The 24,240-nt window shown below is 36.4% G+C and overlaps 2 protein-coding genes across 2 annotated transcripts; one reads left to right on the top strand and one right to left on the bottom strand.

Moving 5' to 3' along the window:
* Positions 1-8,868: 8,868 nt before the first annotated feature.
* LOC117620072 (lysine histidine transporter-like 5) lies at positions 8,869-12,051 on the bottom strand. The gene is made up of 9 exons (XM_034350168.1): positions 12,013-12,051; positions 11,831-11,896; positions 11,535-11,722; positions 10,902-11,285; positions 10,040-10,439; positions 9,817-9,922; positions 9,454-9,545; positions 9,120-9,188; positions 8,869-8,967 (listed from the first exon to the last, which is right to left on the bottom strand). The coding sequence occupies exons 1-9, from the start codon at positions 12,049-12,051 to the stop codon at positions 8,869-8,871; spliced, it is 1,443 nt and encodes a 480-aa protein (XP_034206059.1).
* Positions 12,052-17,906: 5,855 nt separating this feature from the next.
* On the top strand, positions 17,907-23,865 carry LOC117628276 (UPF0301 protein MAB_4928c). The gene is made up of 3 exons (XM_034360697.1): positions 17,907-18,409; positions 21,691-21,836; positions 22,955-23,865. Exons 1-3 carry the CDS (start codon positions 18,148-18,150, stop codon positions 23,633-23,635), a joined length of 1,089 nt encoding a protein of 362 aa, XP_034216588.1. The 5' UTR covers positions 17,907-18,147; the 3' UTR covers positions 23,636-23,865.
* The last annotated feature ends 375 nt before the right edge of the window (positions 23,866-24,240 follow it).

Here is a 24,240-nt window from a genome sequence, read left to right as displayed (position 1 = left end):
TTGCTGGCTACGCTGGAGTTGGAGTTGTTGTTGCTGCAACAATGGGAGGAAGCAGAACGTAGGGGCAGCGGGAGGAAGAAGAACAGATTTTGGGTTTTTAGATTTTAGTTTTTTCTTTTTTTGTTAAGTGAAATTTAAAAGGTAAAAGAAAAAAGATATTTTAAAGTAAATTTTTCTTAACCCTAAATCTAAGGGTGGATGACCACAAGGGGTCCAAGAGAACATGACTGTCAATGGTGAAGAGAAGTTTGAAGTTTTCCAAATTTCTTAATTTTATTTCATAAGATAAAAATTAAGAAATAAATCCAACTGTAAAAAAAGTTTGACTTCTATTTTAAAGAGGACACATGACAATATCTCAAAATCTATGACTTGACAAAATCAACATACACATGAATATAATTCACACAGTGGAGTATATGGCTCCAGTGTACTTGCAACCTTGTTTAATATGTCTTAATTTTATACGTCTTGTCCTTAATTATGAAGAACTTAACTTATAATTTTATTTTCACCATACACATGAATATAATTCACACATATCTATGTACAAAATTGAAATAAAATTCATATTGCAGAGTATGGGATGGAAGGAATCATTTCAATAAGAGGCGATGTGTACAGTTTCGGAATTGTAGTAATGGAAACATTCACAAGAAGAAAGCCAACAGATGAGATGTTTAGTGGGGATGCAAACTCACTATTATTACCAGATGCAAAGATAGATGAAGTTGTGGATGCCAATTTTCTTGGAATTGGGACAGAGCAGGAAGATCATGATCATGTGAGGAAGAGGGATTGCTTATCAGCCATTATGAGATTAGCTCTTGCTTGCTGTGCAGAACAGAATCACCAGAAGAGAGGATAAGTATGAAAGAAGCTGTGGCCACACTCTACAAAATCAAGACAAAGTTTTTGAAGGACGCTGCTGCTGCATGAGGAGGTGTCCTCTTGTTCAGCGCTTTAATTAATGGATCCTATTCTATGACATATATTTCATGCACTTTGATTCAATTTCAGGCTTATTATTTCTTTTTACACAAGTGATATTGGGAGAGGGGAAAATCGAACCTAATACCTATGAGCTACGAGCATGTGGTTGAAATCATATTTGATTCATGTGTCTTGATTGTTGCTTTAGTTGTGGATAGAACAAATAATGGTTTTCACCAACCCAATAACTTGCACAGTTGCTGCGCTTCCTTCATTACACTCTCCAATACAACATTACAACTTTATAACCATTGAATGTCCCATATTTATTTAATCTGATCGCTTTTGGATCAAATAAAACGAAACAAAAACCTGCTAGTTTTCAATCGATATTACATAGAGGCGAGTCTTCTAGTTTAAAGCTAGCATCTACAATGTCACAAAAACCCTCATTGAAAATATAGAGACCCTGTGAGTTTTTACTTTCGGCCCGAGCAATCTGTCACTTTGATCTACAGAGAGTTCCAACCCGTCAACTGCAGTATTAGTTTTCGTAGCAACGATAATTGGTTTCGTTTTAGTGATCCTTTCCTTTTCTTTCAATTTCGAAACTGTTGTAAATTCATGATAAGATGGATGCCCACTATACACCTATCATACCTACATCCACAATGTAATACTTTACTCTCCCACCATACATTCCATTATAGTAGTAAACTATGTATTTCCTAACTAAAAAATGCTAAGATATTACTTAATTACTAAATTTTAAAAATAAAAAGTTATTAACCTAAAGTACATACTTTGCATATATTAAAGTATGTAAACAGTATAGCCGGTTGGCTATACTCTTTAAACATTGAAAAGTGTATCATTTAAAAAAAATATAAAAAAATAAGTTTCTTTAGGTCAATAAATAATTATTTTATTTTATTTTTATATTAAATAATATCTTAGCCTTATTTAATTACTTTCATTAGTAATTATGTTTTAATTATTATTTCTTTAGCGAGTAATTAATGTTAATTATTTTAATTAACTCCATAAATTATATTACTTAATAAATAGTAATTAATTATTCAAATTTTCTTTTTCCTTTTATTTTCTTTGGGATAAAATTGTCTTAATTATGAGTAAATTAACTAGGCAATGAATCAATTAGGCAATCAACTAATTTGATTTAAATTTGAAGTGCCCAAGGCCCAAGGTCTGTCTTTTTGATAATTAATATTATGTATTATCTATATTATATTTAATGTTCAAATCGAATTTGAAGCTTAATTGGCTTCTACTTGGTTCAACTTCCGTTTACTAAAGTATAGGACTACCACACTTATAAAGACTTCACTTTCTCATATTTCTACCAATATGAGACCGAAGTCCTTGAATTTTATTCAAACTTCCAACAAGTAGAACTATAAAACATTAACTATATGATCCTTCTTGAACAAATGAGCAGTTTATCATTAACACCTATAGGTCCCTTAGTGCTGCAGGTCCCTAAAGCCAATCAACTACCACTTCCTTTATCTTCTTTTGCCAGACTAAGGTAGTTGTGTATTTTATTTTATTTTATTTTTGTCTGGTATATTATTGAGAGCATTGGTACGTGCCTGGCAAGAGATTTTCTTTGACCTTTATCCCTTTATATATACAAATAGATAAGATGCCTAGTATAACAAAACCATATTATGGGGTGCAATTGAAACAATTGTTTGGTCTGTATTAAATTGCATACAAACAGTGGCGGAGCGAGGAATTTATGTGTTGAGGGGCCAACATATAAACCAAATAAGACATTAAAAAATTTCAAATTTTCAACCTTAACAATGTTTGTTAAAATAAAAGGCACAAAACAATTGTTTATTCAATTAGGCATCAAAATAACACTCGTTGTTCTTTCATATCTCAAAAACCATATGTAATTGAATCAATGCTAAACTTTGCTTCATATAGGAACAAAAATTTAAATCTCAATCCTTTTTTATTTGAGTAAAAGTCTACTTCTTATTTGATAAAAGAGATTTTTTGAAACTTTATTTGATTGGCTACTTTTATTTTTTATTAATATATTGGTGGGCCCAAAATTACTTGGTCTTTCTATTTGAAATCACTTACTCTTTTACTTGCAAAAAGAGAGAAACGTATCTTTTCTTTTGTGAGGGGACTACAAATAGTTTATTAGACTATTATTATATAGACTTCCTAAATGTGTAGGAAAGCAAAAGCAAAATTTAAATGGAGTAAAAAATTTGGGGGGGCCCAGGCCCCTTCATGCCTAAACAAGGCTCCGCCACTGCATACAAATGTGTAGTGAGTACAAGCACGCAATGCAACCATGCAAAATTTATTAGAAATACTACTCTCATTATATTTTGAGATATTTAGTGATATACCCATTTCTAGCACTAATATTATAAATAAACCCTACACAATTGAATTCCTATAAACAAACCCAAAAAAAACCCAAAAAATGATAGCTAGCCTTATTGAATTTAATATTGATTATTAAATTACTTTGATGCCCTATTGAGTGCTTTGGGTATTTTTATGAGATTTTGGGGTTGGGCTTGTTTTAAGAAATTGATGGCAGTTTTGTAATTTATAAGAAGTTAAAACTTTTTTGTTATGTTGTAAATGGGCTTTGGGTGTGTTTCTAAAGTCCATTTTATATAGGGTATTTTTATAATTTGGGCCCCCATATTGGGTATAATAGTGAATCTCCCTTATATTTTTACATTTCTATACAATTACATACACATGCCATATCTATAACTTCTTATATTTGGATTCTTTATGCTTACCGTTGTTCTAATATAGACCCCTTTTATGCTAAAAATGTTGGGAAAAACCAATGTATTACACTCATGTAATCGAGGCCCAATTTTTATTTATTATTTATTTTCAATGTCTATTTTACCTTTAAAGGTAAATAATTAAAACAAATTTAAAGTCCTCAAAGTAAAATAGGCATTGTTACTCTTGAATTTTTACTTTTTAACGTTTAAGGATAAAATAAAAAATCATAACTCTAATACATTAAGAAAAACAGCATTAATTATAGGTAAAATGCACATAATATAGTTTGCCTGTTTGCCTAACCAAGAGGTCAAGATGAAGAACACATGTATATATGACAACAACATGCATGCATTGTGTTCCAGCTCTTGATTTACTTCGTGTGTTTTAATTTTAGTTTGTAATAAGTGTATCAACTATTTTTGAGTTTGTTGTGTTCATAGTGACAGGATTCGACCCAAATTCCGCTCCAACACTTGGCGGATGTCAGGCACAAATGACCTAATTGCCCTTTTATACAAAGCACGATAAAATAACAAGGTTGACTTCTACCGAAAAATCGGCAGAGTCTCCCTTGTAACTGCCAAACAAGCATATATATACAACCAACTGCCAGTATACGTATATATACATTCCAACAGTTAAATTCTAAGTCTATGGCAAAATATCAGAGCGACTACTAAGAATTTACAAGGAGTCAATCCTTTTACAAAACAAAAGTCCTACATCAAAAAGGAAAGAGCGGAAGGTGGAAAACGGCCCAGTGGTAGATCCCTGTGCACGTCTACTGCCTGGGAGAGCAAAACATTAAAAAGGGTTAGTGGACCCAAAAACAAAGTTTAGAAAATAGCATATGAACATACTAACTCCACTGTAAAAACAGTTATACAAACTAAATTATTCTCTTTATTTCTGAAATCAATGCACTCATATAATTATACATGTATATAAGCCAATCATACTCATGGTTAACATTAAGTTCTTAAGGCATTGAAAATAGTTTAAAACAACCGCCTAGGTGTACCCCTTATTTTCGTCAATTACTAATATCCGTCAATTCCTCGCATCACCATGGGTGATACGTACTTGCAGGTCTCAGTGACACAAGGTCAGTCCGAGCCGCAATTCGTAGGATTTAGGGGACCGTAGTCCACCTGATCCGCATTACTCGCTCCACACGAGTTCGAGTACCAAAGAACTCGTGGGGCAACTGTCAAACATGTCGACTAAACCGAAGGCAACCAATACAATCCGAAGGCAACATTTAATCTGAAGGCAACGTATTTACCGAAGGCAACATCTGTATATCTGGGTACCTAAGGTGGTTTAGGAAAATACAAAGTTTCTGAAGAAAATCTGTTGAATAACTGAATTTCTGTAACCTCTGAAATTCTGCTGCCATTTATCTGAAATTAACTAGAATTTCTTTTCCTATATCCTTTAAAGGGTATTCCACTCGGCAGCATGCAAAACAAAATATTTAGAAGCATATAACAGCTTGTAAAACACTAATCTTTGAATAAAACTTATTCAAGATCAATAATTGTAACGGAACTGCTTAAATTCATTTATAAAAACAAAGAGTCCACTCACAGGTAGTTCGTGCTCGCTGGACCTCTTGAAGGTCTCTCCTGCGGATCAACTGGTGCCGGGGTGCTTGATTCAATGACCATAATATTCTATTAATACAATATAGTATTAATTTAAAAATCCTGACCCCCGGCTCCTAAAAGTACGTGCGTCAAATTAAAGTTATTCCTATGCCCATAAAAGCTTTTCTTCCACTTGGGATAGTTTAGCAGTATCTTAGGACTCAAAAAGCGCTAAAGTCCCAAAAGTCAACCCAGGACCCCGCGGGTCCATGACCTCACAATATGATCCGGAAGCCTCTAGAAGTTCCAATATATCTAGGACACATGTCCCGATGGTTTGGTCTCGATCGGACGGTCGGATTGATCACAATTGTACAATCGCACAATTTCTAAACCCTAGCCCTAGGGTTCGCGATTGTGGAGTATCCGGGACTCCGGTTCCCAATCCGTCGAATCCTAAACGATCCTAGAATGGTCCAATTTAACATATCTGAAACTGATTACGATCCAACGGCTCAACAGTATTGAATCCGGAAATCGCACAATATGTAAAATCCATTCGAGGCTCAAACGGTATCCAAATTGAGATCCAAGAATCCCGACGCGCTCGTGACAACTTAAGGATCTCATCAAGACACAGTGCCACTTCACTACCCTCGCCCAAGGGCCGCCACACGCGTCGGCAGCGCTGGGTGCCCAAAGCGATTACGTATCGCTGGAAAATCTCAAAACCAAGGCCCCAAACTCCTACCTTAGGTATAACACCCTATTTGGAGCTACTTTTGTTCTTGGAACTACCCCAAAAACTGACCGAAAATGGCCGGAATCGAGATCCCAAAACTGGCCGAAGTTCCAATTCGAAAATCAATTACCTACGCTGAGAATCGAGTGAATCCTACCCAACAGGCAGCTAGAACAGCTTGAGAGGTTCAAAATCCATACCTGGATCGTCCGATTTGGTGGCCGGACGACGACGAACGCAGCCGGCGAAATTTCTGTCAAAACAGGCGCCATTCTGGGCTTTTTCCGACAGAATCCGGCGGTTCCAGGGGCTGAGATCGATCGGAAAGGGAAGAGGGGGTGGTGGCCGTTCGTTTGGGTCCGATCTTGTGGCCGATGGCGGCCTGTGGTGGTGACGGTGGCTGTGCAAAAAAAAAAAAAACTGGATGGAGGAGCAGGTGCTGCGCTAGAGAGAGAGAGAGAGAGAGAGAGAGAGAGAGAGAAGTGAGGTTTTAAAAAATCTAATTTTTTAAATTATCGTTTTGCCCCTCGTAGTATTTTAACCGTCGTTTCGTCATTAAAGCTCCGAGTCAAGTCCACTTCATGTCTACGGACTCGTTTCGTCGTGCTCTACGCAACGGTGTGTGTGGAATTGTCAAATTCCTTCTCGGTCAAAAAGTCAACTTTTCTTTAATAAATTAGTCCAATGGCAAACTTGTCTTTTCCTTTTAATAAATTATTAATTAAATATTAATTTAGGTTTGAGTTATTACACGTAGTCTCTATTTGTAATTTTTTACTTGTGACAGTTTAATGATTGTAGTGTGTAGTTGTAGTTATATGTGTTGTGGTCTATGCTTGACTTTTTGCAGGCTTGGGACTTTTATGTCATAATTTCTTTAGCCCTCTATGGCTATTTGTGGAGGTGCACTTGTGCGCCTGATGTTGCCAGTGGAGTCCTTTGTATTTGGATTAACCGTTTGTGGTTACTGCGCTTTCGTATTTGTAATAACCTTATTTGTAGTAACCTTAAGTGGTTATCTATATTTGTAGTAGCTCTTGTGGCAAATGGCCTTTGTGTCTCAATTATAAATGCAATCTATCGTCTTTATCTAAAACATGCATGCATTGACATAAAATATTGTGTTACCTTATATTAAGAGAAAGACATAATCAGTATACTTATATATGCAAAAAATATTATGTTACCTTATATTAATAGGAAGACATAATCAGCATACTTATATATGCAAAAAAACTCACGAATCATTCCCTTTTGAGAGCACTTCCAGGGCTACACCCCAGCTCGAGCATGAGGCCTACTAGGCCTACGAAGCAACTTCTAGCGCGCAGCAAGCAACCCGGGCAGATGTGGGCTCCACAAGTCTGGGCAGGCGCAAAGGCAAAAACAGCCTGAGTTGTTGCCTAAGGGTGATGACGTTAGTGATGACGTCATCAATGTAAAAAAAAAAAATTAAAATCGAAAAAAATTCTGAAACTTTTTTATTTTTTATTTTATACATACCTAGCAATTTTATTATTATTAATCTCATACATATAAATAAATTTAATCCCATGTGAATATGGTTGCCTTTTGGTTGTCATGGCAATAGGTGGAAACACAACTTACCTTTTGCAAGGGCTGCCACTATTCACATGAATAGTGTCTGCCCTTACTTGCCCTTTACCGTGGCATCATGGGTGAAAATGCTCTAATAGGTAGACTAACTCAACACTTAAACCTAATTGGTAGGTACGTAGTTACATAAACCCCTGCTACCTAGGTACACAAATGGGGCAAAAAGAAGAAGGAGAACCACCAACGTTGAAGGAGAAGAAATTTAAATTTAGGTGGTGTGTAGAGTATTTTATCTTTTGGTGGAAGGGTGTAAGAGATTTTGGGGAAGGAAATGGTCGGTTTGTATTATAAATGGTAATTGTCCAATTAATTTTCTTGGTAAAAAAGAATAACAAAGAGATATTACGGCCATTCATTCGAATTTTGATATAACCCCAAAAAAATGAGCCTAATTGATCTTAAAAAAACCCATGGCTTTTTCCATGAATGCTTGAACTTTTGAGTTGACACTTTACTTATTTATTTATTTCGAAATACAACTAATTTTTTATTATATAAATTAAAACATCTACGCTACATAGTTCCGAGTCGCAAGTCTAAAGTTTGTGATTCGAGTCAAATTAAAAAAAGAAGAAGAAGTTATTTAGTACCTTAAACTTTAAAGTAATCATTTTGTTTTTTGCCAATGTCGAAATATTGCATTCATAATTTAGGTATAAGGGCTGTCAACCACAAATGCTACAAATACAATATTCTCAGGGGCCAATACAATACAATACAAATATACTAACTATAAATTCTTCATAAAATTACGGAGAGGTTCAACTAACATCAAGCTCATACACTATACCTCAACTCCCATGTAAGGCCAAAGAAATTCTCATGCCAAAAGTCCGAACTTTAAAGTTACCATTCGAAAACATAAAAGAGTAACAAAAATAAACTTCAAACTCTAAAATATACACTCGTGAATACTTGAATAAACTTCAAACCCTTCAAAAGCCAAAAAAATAACGGGTAGTTCTCACAATTTAAAATTTTGCTGAAATAAAATAATGAATTCTAATTGAAAATAAGACTGAGTTCCAATCCAACATTGCATTCTTGTTTTTGTCTTCCAAAACTCCAAAAACAAGAATACAGAACATAAAAGAAAAAGAATTACATGTTGTGGAGTTTTGCATCGGCAAACCACATCTTACAGACTATCTATTCAATCTATCTAAAGAAACAAATATTTGAGCCCTAAGAAAAGATTTTGTAAGTTTTGGCTGATACAATAATTTGACGTGCTCCTCCTATGGGTGAAAAAACTGCCAGCAGCACTCCTATAATGATCGATATCTGAAATCAAGCACATATATAATATATAAGTATAATGCTTAGTTAGTTTGAAAATTTGCTAATAATGATAAAGAAAATGATAACTTGCAGCTAAAACAGATTAATTACTGAAAATCTTGGTAATTAGGATGGACCAATATTTCTTAACATACCCATGAAGCAATCCAGTGAACGCTAAATCTCTTTGGTTTTTGGGTGACAAGCCACATAACGCAAGGCATCTGCACCAAAGTCACCAAATTTTATTGTATTTACTAATTATCATGATCAAGATAACTAAATACAATCATTAACTAATGTGATATTACTTAACAACTTCAGCGTAGATTATCTCTGTGTTGTGAAGTGTATATATGATATATGCACGGTGATGATTTTGGCACTTTGAAATCACCGAATATCTCATGCACTCCTCATTTGTGAGTAGTAGAGTATTGCAGATGTGAGAGACTAAATCATCATCTCGTATATTTATTATTGACTTACATAATATGATGTCGAAGAGAACACTAGGCCTCCAAATAGTCCTTGCAATCCTCCAAAAAATGGGATGCACATTGCAATAAATCCTGCTAAGACTGGATAAACATTCCAAACAATCAATTTTGGTCAAGTTGCAATAGGAAATTGAAGTTGAATTCCAAAACTTATATAGTTACAAATAAAGAAATTATAATCTTTAATATGTATCACATTTACTGATTACATGATCGATCACATTAATATCTTTCCAGTAGTGATAAGGTGTACGAGAGACTCACATATGCAACTTAGTCTTACTTAACAATGCATTACCCATGAACGTGATATGTATATGAGTAGTTTTGTATAAATTGAAATGGTACTTACGTACGTACAAACTACGACCAATGAGGCGTAAAAGTCGTCCGGGTTTGAAACCTAAATTTCCTACTAAATATGACTCAATAACGTCAAACACAGGCATTGAAAAGATCTGAATACAAAACAGAAAAAGGAAACCATTAGCAATTGATTGAATATTTCACAATTTCTTTAGTCTATATAATACATCTTCTAATTAATTTGAATTAATGTAACGGTTTAGCTTCACCTGATAGCTTCCTATAACATGAAAGAACACCATAATGTTGGCCAATGCAACGAGCCAGTTAGGTTTCTCTAGTGAGATGAGAACATCATCTTCTACAGTATTGCCGAAAGCCCAGAAGCCAGAGATTGCAACGGCAAGATAGCAAAATATCACAATGATGTAAGCAACCACAACACCTCTCCACATGGCAACTTTTGATGGCTTCTCTGGAGTTGAAGGGATTGTGGCTTGAATCTCCAAGGCCACACTATGCCCAGCAAAAGCAAATGCTATTGTTCCAAATCCATTCAGCATATCAAAAACTTTTCCAGGGGTTGCATTAGACCGAACTCCATGATTAACATGTTGATGGTGATGGGCACCCCTGATTGTGGATGCCACAAATGATATCATGGCGTAACTGCATCCAATTAATCCACATTTTACACAACCCTCAATTAGATATTCCAAAGAAGAACTAATATATACCGGACCATTATATATAATACCCATTTTTTTAAAATATTTTTAAATTGTATATTTGCTTAGAGTCTCAACAAATTGAATACAATCTTGCATCCTTGTATTTATATGAAATGAAATTGAATACTGCATCTCTCACATAAATGAAACTTTTCCATAATCTATAATGTGATCTGTAAATATGTTACACATAACATTCTTCGGGGAAAAACAAAAAGAAAGCCAATATGAAACTTTAGTTTATGTTTCAAATTAGAACTAAAAACTGAGGTTTTAAGAGGGCTTGAACGCCTTCCCCTCCAGAAATTAACATCCATATGGAACAGATAAAAACTATTTCATACAAATAAATGTAAGAACTAGAAAACAAAAAAGAAAGAATATGAAAAATATAGCGTACCCGCAAGACATGACTGCTGCAATGAGAGAAATGCCTTTCAAAGAATTGAAATTTGGAGTTTGGGAGATCACTAATTGGCACACAGTGAAGAAGAGGATGAAATATGTTTGTCTAACATCACCCCAGCTTGGAATGACCAGATCGAAGAATTTTTTCAATGACTTCCCACCCGTCACTGAATACACAATGGATGAAGCCACTTGTACAATCAACTGCTGTGGCATAATGATCCAATACCCTAGCTTTGGTCCAAAGCAATGCTGCCCTAGTTCTGGGTATCGATCAAAACGCTTCCCGGGCACTATTTCATGCAATATAATCAGTTGCCAGAATGAGTAGAAAGTGATCACCCATGAAATAACTATGGCTAGAATTCCAGCGGTCCTGTGTAAATATCAATAAGAAATGAGTTTAGATGGGGAAATTAAGGTTTAAATATACAAAGAAATCAAGTTTCTTTCGGATTTGATTGATTTGGCCCATGCCGTATTGATTTAATTAAATTTCAAAAACTTTAGATCCCAACTGATGTGACAGTGTAATTTCAATTATTTATATATGGTCTCTCTGACTATTTCATCCGCAACTCTACTCTTATAAGTTTATTCTTCGTAGAAAGAAAGATATGTTTACCAGCCAAGTTGTGATAATGCAAAAGGTAACCCTAGAATTCCTGCCCCAACAACAGCTGTAACATTGTGAAAAGCTGAGTACCACCATTTTGCATTCCTATTAGCAGTTATGGGCAGCCAGCTACTTATGTCAGCTTCCTGCTGGGTAGTTCTTGCAGCCACTTCTTCATTTGCGTTTGCAGCATTTCCCTGGATTTTATAATTGCATTGCAATGTTAGATTCCTTTAAGAAACACAAACAAAAAATTAGTCAGAAAACAACCGATTAGCTTTTGGTCTAATGGTATTTCTCAGAACCTGAGGGTTAGTAGGCTCTGGGTTGTTTGCCGGGAGTTGAGGGCTAGTATACCCTGGCTGGCTTACCTGGATTTCAATTTCATAACAATATTAGATTTTGACTGTAATTAGAAAAATTCAAAACAGTGTAAGAAACAAAAATGGACATGTTTGAATATAATATCAAAGACATCTGCACTTACTGCTTGAACAGCACTACTTGACTGATCTGGGTTGGTCATTGTCCCTTTGATTTGTTACCAAACACAGTTTTTCTCAGAACTAAACTCTGTTGGGTTTAAATATAAAAATGTATGGATAAAATGGAGTCTTCTGTATCTAGAGATCCTAAGCTGGCGGGTCTTGAATTAGTCCTGGAACCAGAGTGAGGTAGTTGGAGCTCAGCAGTGTATTCGAGAAAATAAAGGAAAAACCAGATAAGCCTTATCTGTAATTCTGTAATGTAAAACAACTATAATTAATTAATCTACAAAGAAACTAACGTCTTTCCTATTTGGTACCAATTTGTCCATGATTTTTGCCTTTGAATATGATCATATTTTAAGATTTGTTTAATTTCCAAAATTCAACTAAGACAAAGCTAATTTTTCTTTTTTAATAAGAAAAAGACAAAGCTAATGGTCTTCAACATTGAAAAAGAAAACCCTAGAAAAAAAAAAAAATTTGTGGATTTTCTTTGTACTAGGAGTTCAGGAGCTTCCAATGTTTTAGCCACGTGTTTAGAGATAACAAGAGGATAATGTTTTAACCACGTGTTTAGACTTATGGCTTAGATGTTGGAATATCCAGGCGATTCTGACGTTATGGGACTTGAACCAGTCATGAAATCTCTCAGCCATGCACCAGCTGCACGTAATAAAAGACGTAGATAATTTGACCTAGCAAATAATTATATTTATTATTTACACAATAAACATATAAAGACATAATCAAGTGGTGTTATACATGATTCTAACTAATATGACAAATACAACACAAGGTATTTCTTAGATTCCCTCGTAACATAATAATGTTGTAACTATGAGAGGTGTACAAAGAATAATCTACCAAACAAATAGCAACTGTAGGTTAGACAATTGGTCAAGGAAGTGTGCCCGCCCCTTGCACTCGATAAACAACTGAATAACAAAGTAATCTTATGTGACTAGGAACCACGATTTGTCTCAATACCCCCTCAAGCTGATCACGGTGTACACAACTAAGCAAAAGAAACCGTTGGTTATCTAAGAAGTAGAAGGCATAAACCATACCAAAATAGTTATACTGGTGATCAGTTCTATGGTTTGTTTGAGCATGGAAGACAGAGTTAGAACCCAAAATTAATGGCATTTTTATTGTCACACCATGACACTGAGTTATTATGGAGATAGAAGTGAAGATCCTTGGGAAATTTGCATACCAAAATGACTTCTGTAGAAGCTTGTGCTAAGGCTATATGTTATGCCTTTGCACAGCTTCTATCTACCATTGGTTACATCTAAGTCCAACAAATCAAATTTGCACTAAAAAAAGACACAAAAACCAAAAGTTGATCTTCTGTCAAAATGACAACCACCCGAGTCGTTTCCTACATAGATATCTGCTTTCATACCATGCTTCCTTATGTAGTGGTGGACAGAGTCTCCCACATCAAGTGACAAGTAGAAAGCACACTTGCCCATCTAGTCTCACATTAGCTCCCGTCATTTCTTGAAAAATGCTCACCGCCTCGGCATGATGGTTAGTTTGAGAGTAACCAGTGGTCATGGAAGTCCATGAGACTATGTTTCTTTCGTGCATATCTGATCAAATACTTCCAGGGCCAAATTCGCCAAACCATGTTGCCATACATATCTATCGCAGTGTTTCCCCAGTAAACATCAATGCCAACATGATTTTCTTCAACATAGTTAACCATAGAGTCTGCAATTTCCCATTCACCCAAGTAATTACACGCCAAAATAACTTTCATTGTCATCGTGCATCAGCCCTCACCTTGATTACATCTCTTTGACATCCGAACTCGCAATATTGCTTGCAATCAATCAATTCAGGCTTCAATATATTATCTAATCTGTGATCTTAGACCTTACAATTTTGATTTGAACCCAAACTTCCCCTAATTTGTTAAACCCTAATAGCACATATACCTAAATCATTGAGTAGAGGGAAGAAGATTGCATGTGCTTCCTAAAAATACTAAAAATGAAAACATCAACTGAGGCCACTTAACAGAACTTAATGAAATCAATTGTAAATTTTTGATAATACAGTGATCAATTTGGCTACATCTTTTACTCAATGACCAAATTGAAATTTTGTATAAAATCCAGTGATGACCAAAAAAGTATTTAGCCCTATATTAAATAAGACAAACTATTCATGTTCATACATCAATTTCATAATACCATAAAATAAAACAAAGTTCTTATATGTTGATCATGATTCATTCGCCATAAAGTAGGTTGCCCTTATAATTTGTTTGAAATTCCTCAAGTTTATGGATAACATTCAGAACTTTGTTTTTCGACATTACAGTAGGTGCCGAAAGGGTTTTTATGGAGACATGAACGGAGGATTTAAGGCTCATTTGGTACCTGCACATGCCCGTTAATTGAAAAAACAACACACTTTTGAATGTAGGTCTTCCATTGCCTACTTTTAATGATGACCACTCCGAGGTCTCTGTTCATTATTCACCTCATCGGGTAAAACGATAGTTTAGGCTTGATTAGGGTGCTTGCTTGGCACCTAACCATTGTGATCCTTTCGTACTACATAAAATCTTTTGGAGTCAAGATGAGGTGCTTCCTTCCATTGACGATATAGAGAAATTTTGCTGCTTTTCTAAAGCCTATCAAACTTACTAGAACCATTACTTTTCCTTCTTTAGCATGTTTCACTCGAATTCTTGTGAAAGATTGCTTCCTTCCATTTATCATCATGCAAGGTCGGTATCGGAAGAAAAAACCATTTTAGTAAGCGAGAAGCGGAATCTTGCTTTCACTTCCAAGGGTAGTGAAATCATTGGGTACTTCTTGCCTTTGTATACTGTGTATCATATCCTCTTAACTGTATGCTGATATAGTAAATAGGATTTTCCTCTCCGTCGTTGTTATCTTGGCAAGTAAGGCACCTACATTAGTGCTTGTTGAGGCAAAATAAAGCTTTTGTGGAATCCTTGAGATATGTGCTCTCATGGTAAACAGCTTGAAACACATAATTTTGGTGTAAAACTTTCATAGATGAATGTATTGAACAAATAAAACTCAAAATTTACTAATAATAAGATATACATATGATGAAATATAAGTTGTATGTAATGCGCGTAAATGAAAAGTTCGAAAATAAAATGTTAATTAGAATGAAAAAACCATGCATAAATCCATAGTTAGTTTAAACATTGGATTACAATTTAGATAAATGTCCATCTACATAAGTGAAGAGCTCCTATGAGGTTCAAACAATGAAGAACAACCATCTAGATTCATACAATAGTCATACCAAGTCATGTAACCCGAGCAGTTTGTAAGCCACGTTTGAACATGGTGCACATAGGTCTCTCTTGAGCTCCCCATTGTCCTCCCATATATGGGATAGTTAGGATTAACTAGCTAGTAGGTCCATAATCTTTTTTATCATCTTGAGCTCCATAACTAGTTCCACTATAATAAGACATGACATAACCATAGCCATCATAAGATTCATTTGAGTTAGTACTAGGTCTAGTTCATATGCTCATAGATCCAAAACTGATCGACATGTCCTCTTTAGATGGATTGGAGGTGTGTGGGCAGTGAACTGTGCATAGATTCTTCATATTAATAAATTATAGGGTTCTGGGCAAGGATTAGCTATTTTTGGGTTTCAATTTGCTTCAATTGCCTTCAAAACTTCTGATTTTTTTTTTGGGTTCTGTTATGGGTATCAGAAAATATCAGGGATATCGCACTTATCGGGGGATATAACGTCGATACAGGGGAAGATATGGCCTTACCCCCCAATATCGGTGTCGACAGTTGAAAATACCAATATATCGGTGTATCAGCCGATATTTCAATCCTTGAACACCTGTCACAACCATTAGACCAGAAATGAAACATTGGATGTATGATAACCTTCCAATGAAGCTCTTCAATTCTTTTGGATTAGTTCGTGGTATGAGGGAACTTATGACTCTAGTCGTTTGTAGATCAACATAAATGCCTCGCTGGTGTACTAGGAACCCCATAAATTTGTCGGATGAAACACGGAATGCGCATTTTTTGGAGTTCATCATCAAGCTGTATAGTTGACACCTCTGCACCAACACTTTCGTCAGTACTCCTCAATGGCCTTTACTAGTTTTGGACTTCATCACAAGATCAACCAAGTAATAATGGTAGTCCGGTTTAGGTGTCACCAATTTGGGAAAATTTTATCCGTTTCAAGACCCGTTCACCATTGGTTTGGCCAGTTTTCTTATCGATTTCAATAATATTACTTTAAAAAAATCAGACCATCCTGCTAGAATCGATATGGTTCAGCCAGTTTGGTCGAGTTTTCGGTATAAATGCCCAGCCCTAGTTGCCTATCAAGTGCAAAAATTTGGTACGTGCTGGGGGACTCGAACCTTAGGCGTGTTGTTAGTATAATGCTCAAATACCGCTAGATTAATCATTTTTGTTGTGTGAAGTTGGTATAATAATAATATTTATTACTTTTTTAAAGAATTAAAAACATTAAAAAGGTTTCTATCTCTTCCTTAGTTTCCACAGATTTATTTTCTCCTAGCAGTTTTATTCTCTCTTATCTCTCTCCATCTCTTGCTTCTTTCTTCATCCTCGGCTTCTTCTTTTCTTCTTTTCTTCTTCATCTTCTTCCTCTACATACCCCTACCCACGAAGTGGTCTTAGTGCCCTCAACTTCTCTCTCTCAGTCCTTTGTCATTGATGCTTGTCACACTGCACCGATTTATCGGCATGCCAATTATAGTCGGTCTTGCATCTCCTCGCCGCGACGACGACATCCGATGTAGTGGTCGACATCTTTTCTAATGCACGATTATCGAACTGTGCCCAAGCTTAGTACTCTTCTGCTTCCTTGCCCATCATATCATGGAACACAATCGTCATAGCTCGTTGGTAAATAGCTATGATATAGTAGAAATTCAAACATGGTGAAGCTGTCTTTTCAGCATCCCTAGGAGACATCTTAATTTTATTGCACCCATTAAATTCATGAAGGACAATAGACCTTGCCTATAAGTTGAATCGATCAAAATATCCATGTTGGGAAGTTGAAATTCATCTTTCAAACATGCCTTTTTGTGGTCTCGAAAATCAACACATATCCTTATCAAGCCAGGCTTCTTTTTTATATGAACCATATTTGTTAATGAAGTAGGATGTTTGATTTGGCTTGATGAATTGCCATGATTTCATCTTAATCTCCGGGTGAAAATTTCTTTTTGGTTGCACCATATGTTTAGTAACAAGTTCAACATTCAAAGTGTGACACACAAATCGTGGTCAGGCCCTCAAACCCGTCATAAGTGGTATATTATGCCTGCATCTGACAGTGTAATCTTCAAGCATTATGGCTGAGTATAACAGGACTATTAAGTTCAGCATGCCTTTTCCTCTCTCGTTTGACAATTTTCATGAGTTTTGTGTTGCTCAGTCTAAGAGTGTAGGTATGTTCCAAAGGCTTTGGATGGATTGCTTCTGGCATTTGTGCACTCGGTGTAGAATTCTGCTTCTGAATAATGGGCTTCATCTTGATTGAATGGTGCCTGATTTTCTGTTATGCGAATTGGCCCAATCCTCTTTTTTACACATTTGGCTTGGGCCCCTCTTAAGATGTTTTGGGCCTCAACAAAGGTGTTACATGAATAACACAAACTTTATAAGTGAATAAAATAAGAGTGGGAAAATCACCACCCTTTTAGAAAACATGCTCGAGGAAAGTATGCTCATTGCGGAGACATGGTGAAGAAGCAGTTGCAAATGCGCGTTAGTTTACAACTTTACCCGCCAGCGCACACGCAACTCCCCTAGATGTAACCACACTAAAATCACCAGGCTGTGAAACTGCAATCTCTCACTGCCTCACAAACACACAATTCGATTAAAATAAAGCATATTCTCTCTGCTGCATACCGTCGTTTTCAGCTCTCCTCTGGTTTCTGATTGGTGTCTTTGTTTTGTTGGTTTTCCATTTTATATATCCATTACCGATTTTCTCGCCCTCCACTCTCTCACTCTCTTTCTCATCGTTCCCAACGTTGAGAATAACAGTAGACTCTGCAGACCCATATTTTCTTTTTCCCGGAAAACTGTTCTGCTGGTGAGGCCGCCATGGATCTGTGCTCCCTGCACGTCAAGAACATCAACAGAAGCCCTTTTATGCATAGGAACTCGTTTACTGAGAAACCCATTTGTTGGAACTTCGGAAATGTGAGGCCTTCTTGGGCTGGTGTTGAAGATGGGAGGGACTTTGAGAGTGGGGTCTTGAATTCGAAGCGCAGGGTTTCCTCTAATGGGTTTCGTTCTTTGGTTGTGAGAGCCATGGGGAAGAAGAACAATAATGGAAATTCATCTAACTCTTCCTCTTCTTCAGGTATGCTTTCTGAAGTGGAATTGAATTGCATGTGATTGGTCGCTATGAATTTTGTTTTCTTAGATTTTGATTGCTGGTGCGTTTGGTTTATCTTGCTTCGATTTGTGTTTATGGGTTTGTGATCGTGGTGATAGATGAGCATAGTGGGAAATTTCAACGTTTATAATTGTGAAGTTTGACTTTCTGCTCTGTTTGGGTTCCGGGGAGCTGGAGCATGTAGATGTCGAAATCTACCGTCAACTGAACTTGGATTCTCTGATGTTTAAGCTAAACACTAAGTTTTAGGCTTGGAACCTAAGAAAACAGAATGCCCAAATATTAGTTGGGGAGTGCATTTATAGGCCTGAGGGGCTGGCCCATCATGGGGCTGCTGGTAAAGGGTCTGCTTCAGCTATCTGCTTATAATCATCAGATACCCTTGGTGCGCATGGGATTAGGCCTCTATCACTACTGCTTTCGTAAAAAGCGAAGCTTCCTTTGTAGAACATTTTGGTAGTTTTTACCTGGATGGGTGGAACAGGTCCTTGGAGATCCGCATTTATCATACTAGGCAATCTCCTTGCAAACTTGTTTCTAGCTTGGTGGGACAAGATAAATTTATGGTTTGAAAGCTTTTACCTGTTTCTTAAGGAACAACTTTGGGAGATGTTCTAGTCCGAGCCGTTAAATTGGTGGAACTAGGATGGTCATCTGTGCCGCCAGCTACCATGCATCAGAATGAATACTTGTTCCTAGTGCTGTATGGGACAGAAAAGTTTAGAAGTTTCCCTGTCTTAGCTGGCTCAGTTTATCCAAAAGTGTGCTTATGCTACAGTTGTCCGCTTGTGCTGTCTCTTGTATGCCTGAGAAGAAGTCTCAGCTCCTGGGTAGAGTGTTGCATGCCACCCAGGTATGTCCGAGCAGGAATGTTGTCAGTTGTGGAGGCTAAGAACTGGATAGGGGATCTTGAGTTTAACATGGACCAAGTAGCTATGCTTGGCCACGGTTCTCTATGACAAGTGTGAGAACAGTAAACTAGCTTTGGAAAGATATAACACGGAGAAAAATGTGATCATTGATTAAAACTAAAAACTAGTTTTTGAAAAATATAAAATGTTTATATGCAACTTGGGTTTTATGGTTTCAAAAGCCAAAAAGCAAAGAGGAAAACTTCTTAAACTGTTGCTTTTTTATTTTTATTTAGTTGTTCATAGCAACTGAATAAAGCCTTTGGGGTTTGGAATATACGATGTACATAACTAGTATACTGGGTGCCAAATTAGATTGGCAAAAAGGGATGCAAACTGCCACTGTTTACTCATATGAAATATTTTTTAATATTATTTCAAAGTAGTTAACATTGTAAAGATGATCTGTATAAATTATGTCTTAAGGGAGTGCCTTTTGCAATATGCTAATAACTATACTTTGCGGCATTAGATAATGCAACTCATCCAGCATCAATCATATCTCTCATCACAATTGTTTGCCTCTTGGAGTAACTATATAGCTTACAGATGCTTTCTTATTTCTCAACCCGTTAAAGTTTCATTGTTAGTAGACATAGTAGATCCAAAATCTATGTTGTGCATATTGAGCTGGGCTGGGTCATGGGGTTAGTTGACACGATGCGGGTACGGTGGCATAATTTGGTCTGCGCAACACCCTATTTTTCTTTTTCTTTTTTCCTTTTTTCCCTTTGGAAGAAGGGAAAAGGTGGAAGGAAGGAAGGAAACTCATATTCGAGGTAAATTTATGTAAAGCCTTATTGTATTTCTGCTCAAGTTCTCAGCATTTTCAAGACAGTATCAAGCTGTGTTGGATGTTTGAAGGAGTTAAGTATGTTAAGACTAGCTAAACTGCCAACCTCATTTCTTGTTTTCAAGACAGTGATAGTTGGTGGTATTGCTAGATTACTCCTAGAAGGAAGCCAAGCTTCTTATCATTGTCCCCTATCTATTTGTCATTTTTACGATGCTATTCTATTTTTAATTTTAGCATCCAAGGTAGAGATGTGTAATGCTTTATATTAGGCGCAGTGTCCATATTTTCTACTCTTACAGCATTATACAATTTACTTGACTGTTTGGACAACATTGACAAAAGATTCATTTGTTTCGTCGAATTAGAGTCTGGCACATAAGTGTCCCCACTTGTGATAGACAGTGATTGTTTGGTGCATTTTGTGGTTTTAAAATCAATTCTTGGTCAAAGAGCTATTAGTTTGATCTTGAAATGTCAAGAAATTGAGACCTATCATTATCAGAGCTTGCTTAAAATAACAAGGGAAACCGTGCAAGGACTGGAGTATCTGTAGATACTGCGTTCCTGCAAAGAAGAGTTAATATCTAGATTTTCTTTACAATGGATACAACTACTAACTCGTTGTTTAGAATTTACAGGATATAATCCTTGTTCTCAATTCCACACACCACTTCCTATACCTCAAAGAGCCTATGAATATGTTCTATCCAACAATAGAGAAAGGTTCCCTTGTAAACTTATATTTCTTTGCAGAAACCCATTTTGTAATCTACACCAACTTGAATGTTAGTGTTTTTTTTTTTTTTTTTTTTTTTTTCCCTGGGTACTCAATTCTATTGGTTTAGCTCACCAATCACTTCTCAGCTTAAAACTTTTCCAAGCTGTAGATTTTTAGCATATATGGTTACTGCTTTAAAGGATCATGTATTTGGTGGTAGTTTACTAGATTTTGTTGATCCCAATAGTCAGGTGTAGAATGGCCAGAAGGGTAAAGTGTCTTTAATTTGAAATTTTCTGTCCAGTTTAATATATATCTTCACTGCTTTCAGGAAGCTAATGATCTTTTCTGTTTTTTTATTGGTTGTGGAGGGAGTTGAACCCTTGAGCTATCCTAATCCTAATTCATCACCCACCCTCCTTCATCACTTGGGCTAACCCCAAGTGCTTAATGATCTATTCTATTTCCGTTTATTCTATTGAGAGAATATCCTCGGCTTGTGGCTGGGATTTTAAATAATATTACTTTCCCTTACACTTACAGCTCTACGGGTTCTACCTTTTTTCTAAGTGATTATCTACATGGTTCTTTCTTTCTTGTGTTGTTTTTACTTCATAAAATCCTAAATCAATCCAAAATACATATCCTCCGTATGTATGTATGTATGTATACCTGAAGGCAGGTCTTAGCTTTCACGTATTACTTTCATTGAGCATGGTCTAGGGTCCTGACCAACTTTGTACCTATTGCAAAACTAACTACTGTTTTTCTGTTACAACTTAATGTATGACGTCATGTATGGTGGTGATATTTCATACAGGAAATGGTGACCGTTCTATTCCAGAAGGTGATGGTGAAAAAGAAAACGATTCTTCAGAAAACTTCAGAGACACTTCTTCCCAGAAAAATTATCGTATAAACTTGGATTGGAGAGAGTTCAGAGCAAAGCTATATACTGGGTGGCAGGTGATGTTTTACTTTCCTGAAGGGCTAATGTCCTCTTAAACTAAAATGTGTAATCATTGTGTCCTATAGGATACTCATCAGATATAGGAAGTTTCACTCCTCTCCCCTTTTAGTTAATCTTTTTTTATTTCAAGGTGATAATGAGCCTTATAGAATTTCCAAACATCTTGTTATTGATTAGTTTACATGTGTTATTTGCTCTCTCAGTTAAATTTGGTTTCTCAGCCACATGACCCATACCGATACTCCTGTTTTTTTAGATAAAGCAAAACTCACTGACACAGACCTACCATATCACAAATATCTTACTACACAAATACACAAAGAAAATCTCCAACTTATTTGAAAATCTAAGTAAAAGAAATCTGATTGAAAAATCAGGAGAGAGAGATAGAGAAATAGAGGAGATATGTGGGAGGAGGCTGAAGGGCAGAAGAGGGTATGCAAAGGTAACATGGATGGGCTTGAGTTGACCTTCTGATTTGAGTTTTTACAAATACACAGATAGAAAATCTATGTAGATCAGTTGGTTTTTCCGGGTTTCCAAAATGAGAAATCAACATTTGACCCAACCTGTCCACTTTTCATTAACATGGACCATTCACCTGATGGACTGCTTTTCCGTGTTTCCTGTGTTTTCCTTTGATAAACTTTTTTCGGTCTTGCGTTGCTCCCCCCTTATGTATTTCATTGTCTTTACTGTTCTAAGTTGATGATGATGCAGAGCCTTGTAGAAGTGTAAATACCCTAGCATAGATTTCTTTTTCTTTTTTTTTTCCTTCTTTATTTCACAACTGGTATTGGTTTGTGGCCTGTTGGTTTTTAGTGCATCATTCCATATACATTTAGGGAGTTTCCTTCCGGGAAAGAAACAAGTGATATTCCTGGAATACCCCCTGATCTAGCATTACGTTGCCTGTGTAAAATTTTCTTGCACTTTCTTAGGATCATATTTATCTGAAGTCTAGCATTTATTAAGTCTAATGGCCAGATCCAAATAATGTGCTTGTAAGTTATGTTGGTCCTCACAGGATGTTAGTAATTCTAGCATCGTTACCAAATAAAATCTCTGATGATCCTCCATAAATTGTCAAGTTTACACTGGAAACTTTCAACAGGGAGAACAAGCGGAATCTGATGCTCAGAACCAAGGTGGGACTCCCTACCAATCAAAACCTCTTGGCCTGAAGTGGGCTCATCCTATTTCCGTACCTGAGACAGGCTGTGTCCTGGTTGCCACAGAAAAGCTTGATGGAGTGCGCACCTTTGAAAGAACTGTTGTTCTTCTCCTCAGATCAGGAACCAGACACCCAGAAGAGGGGCCATTTGGAGTTGTTATCAACAGGCCACTCCACAAAAGGATCAAACACATGAAGCCCACAAATCTTGATCTTGCAACCACATTTTCTGATTGTTCTTTGCATTTTGGTGGGCCTCTCGAGGCAAGCATGTTTTTGTTAAAAACAGCGGGCAAGACAAAGCTTCCTGGGTTTGAAGAAGTGATCCCTGGCCTTTGTTTTGGTGCTCGTAACAGCCTGGATGAAGCTGCTGGGCTAGTAAAGAAGGGTCTTGTTAAGCCCCAGGATTTCAGATTCTTTGTTGGATATGCTGGGTGGCAGCTGGATCAGTTGACAGAGGAGATTGAATCGGATTATTGGTACGTGGCTGCTTGCAGCTCAAATTTGATTTACGGGGCTTCATCAGAGTCTTCGTCAGAAAGTTTGTGGGAAGAAATTTTGCAGCTAATGGGTGGCCAGTATTCTGAATTGAGTCGAAAGCCTAAGCAGCAGGATATGTAGTCTAATTTATAATATCGTTGGTGCTCACTAAACAAAAACTAGTTCTAGAGTTATAAAGCGAGTCGTGCAGTTAATGTATATGTTAAGCCAATTGTACAGAAAGTTTGCTGGCTCTTCAAGTTAGTACATCTTGTTTTATTTCTTCCTTTTTGTTGTTTTTTTCCTTTTCTTTCTCTCGGTTTTCTATTTTCCTTCTCAATAAAGAAGTTGCTATTTGTGTGGTTCTTGTATGCAATGTCTTCTTATCTAGCTCAAGAGATGTACTGCAGAATCTCTTTGACAGTACTGTAAATTGTCTTAGGAATGATACATAAATACAAACTAAAAACCAATTGGTGTTGTAAATTATAAGGTGGAGCCCACATGTTGGAAGGCTTTGCCTACAAATAGAACACATCCCTCTTGTAATAGTGAGAGATCAAAACATCTAGAATGAAGAAATCAGTTTCTACATTTTTCTCTGTCTCAATTCCCTCACCAATTCTCTTTAATTCACAACACGTTATCAGCACGATTTCTCTATCTCTAAATTCAGAGCCTCAACGCTCTCCATCTTTCTCTCCGCAAAACTCAAGTAGAGGCTTGCTGGATTTTCCCCCAGGCAG

This window comes from Prunus dulcis, chromosome 1 (assembly GCF_902201215.1).
Source record: "Prunus dulcis chromosome 1, ALMONDv2, whole genome shotgun sequence".
Lineage (NCBI taxonomy): Eukaryota > Viridiplantae > Streptophyta > Magnoliopsida > Rosales > Rosaceae > Prunus > Prunus dulcis.
This window is presented reverse-complemented; position numbering and strand designations above follow the sequence as displayed.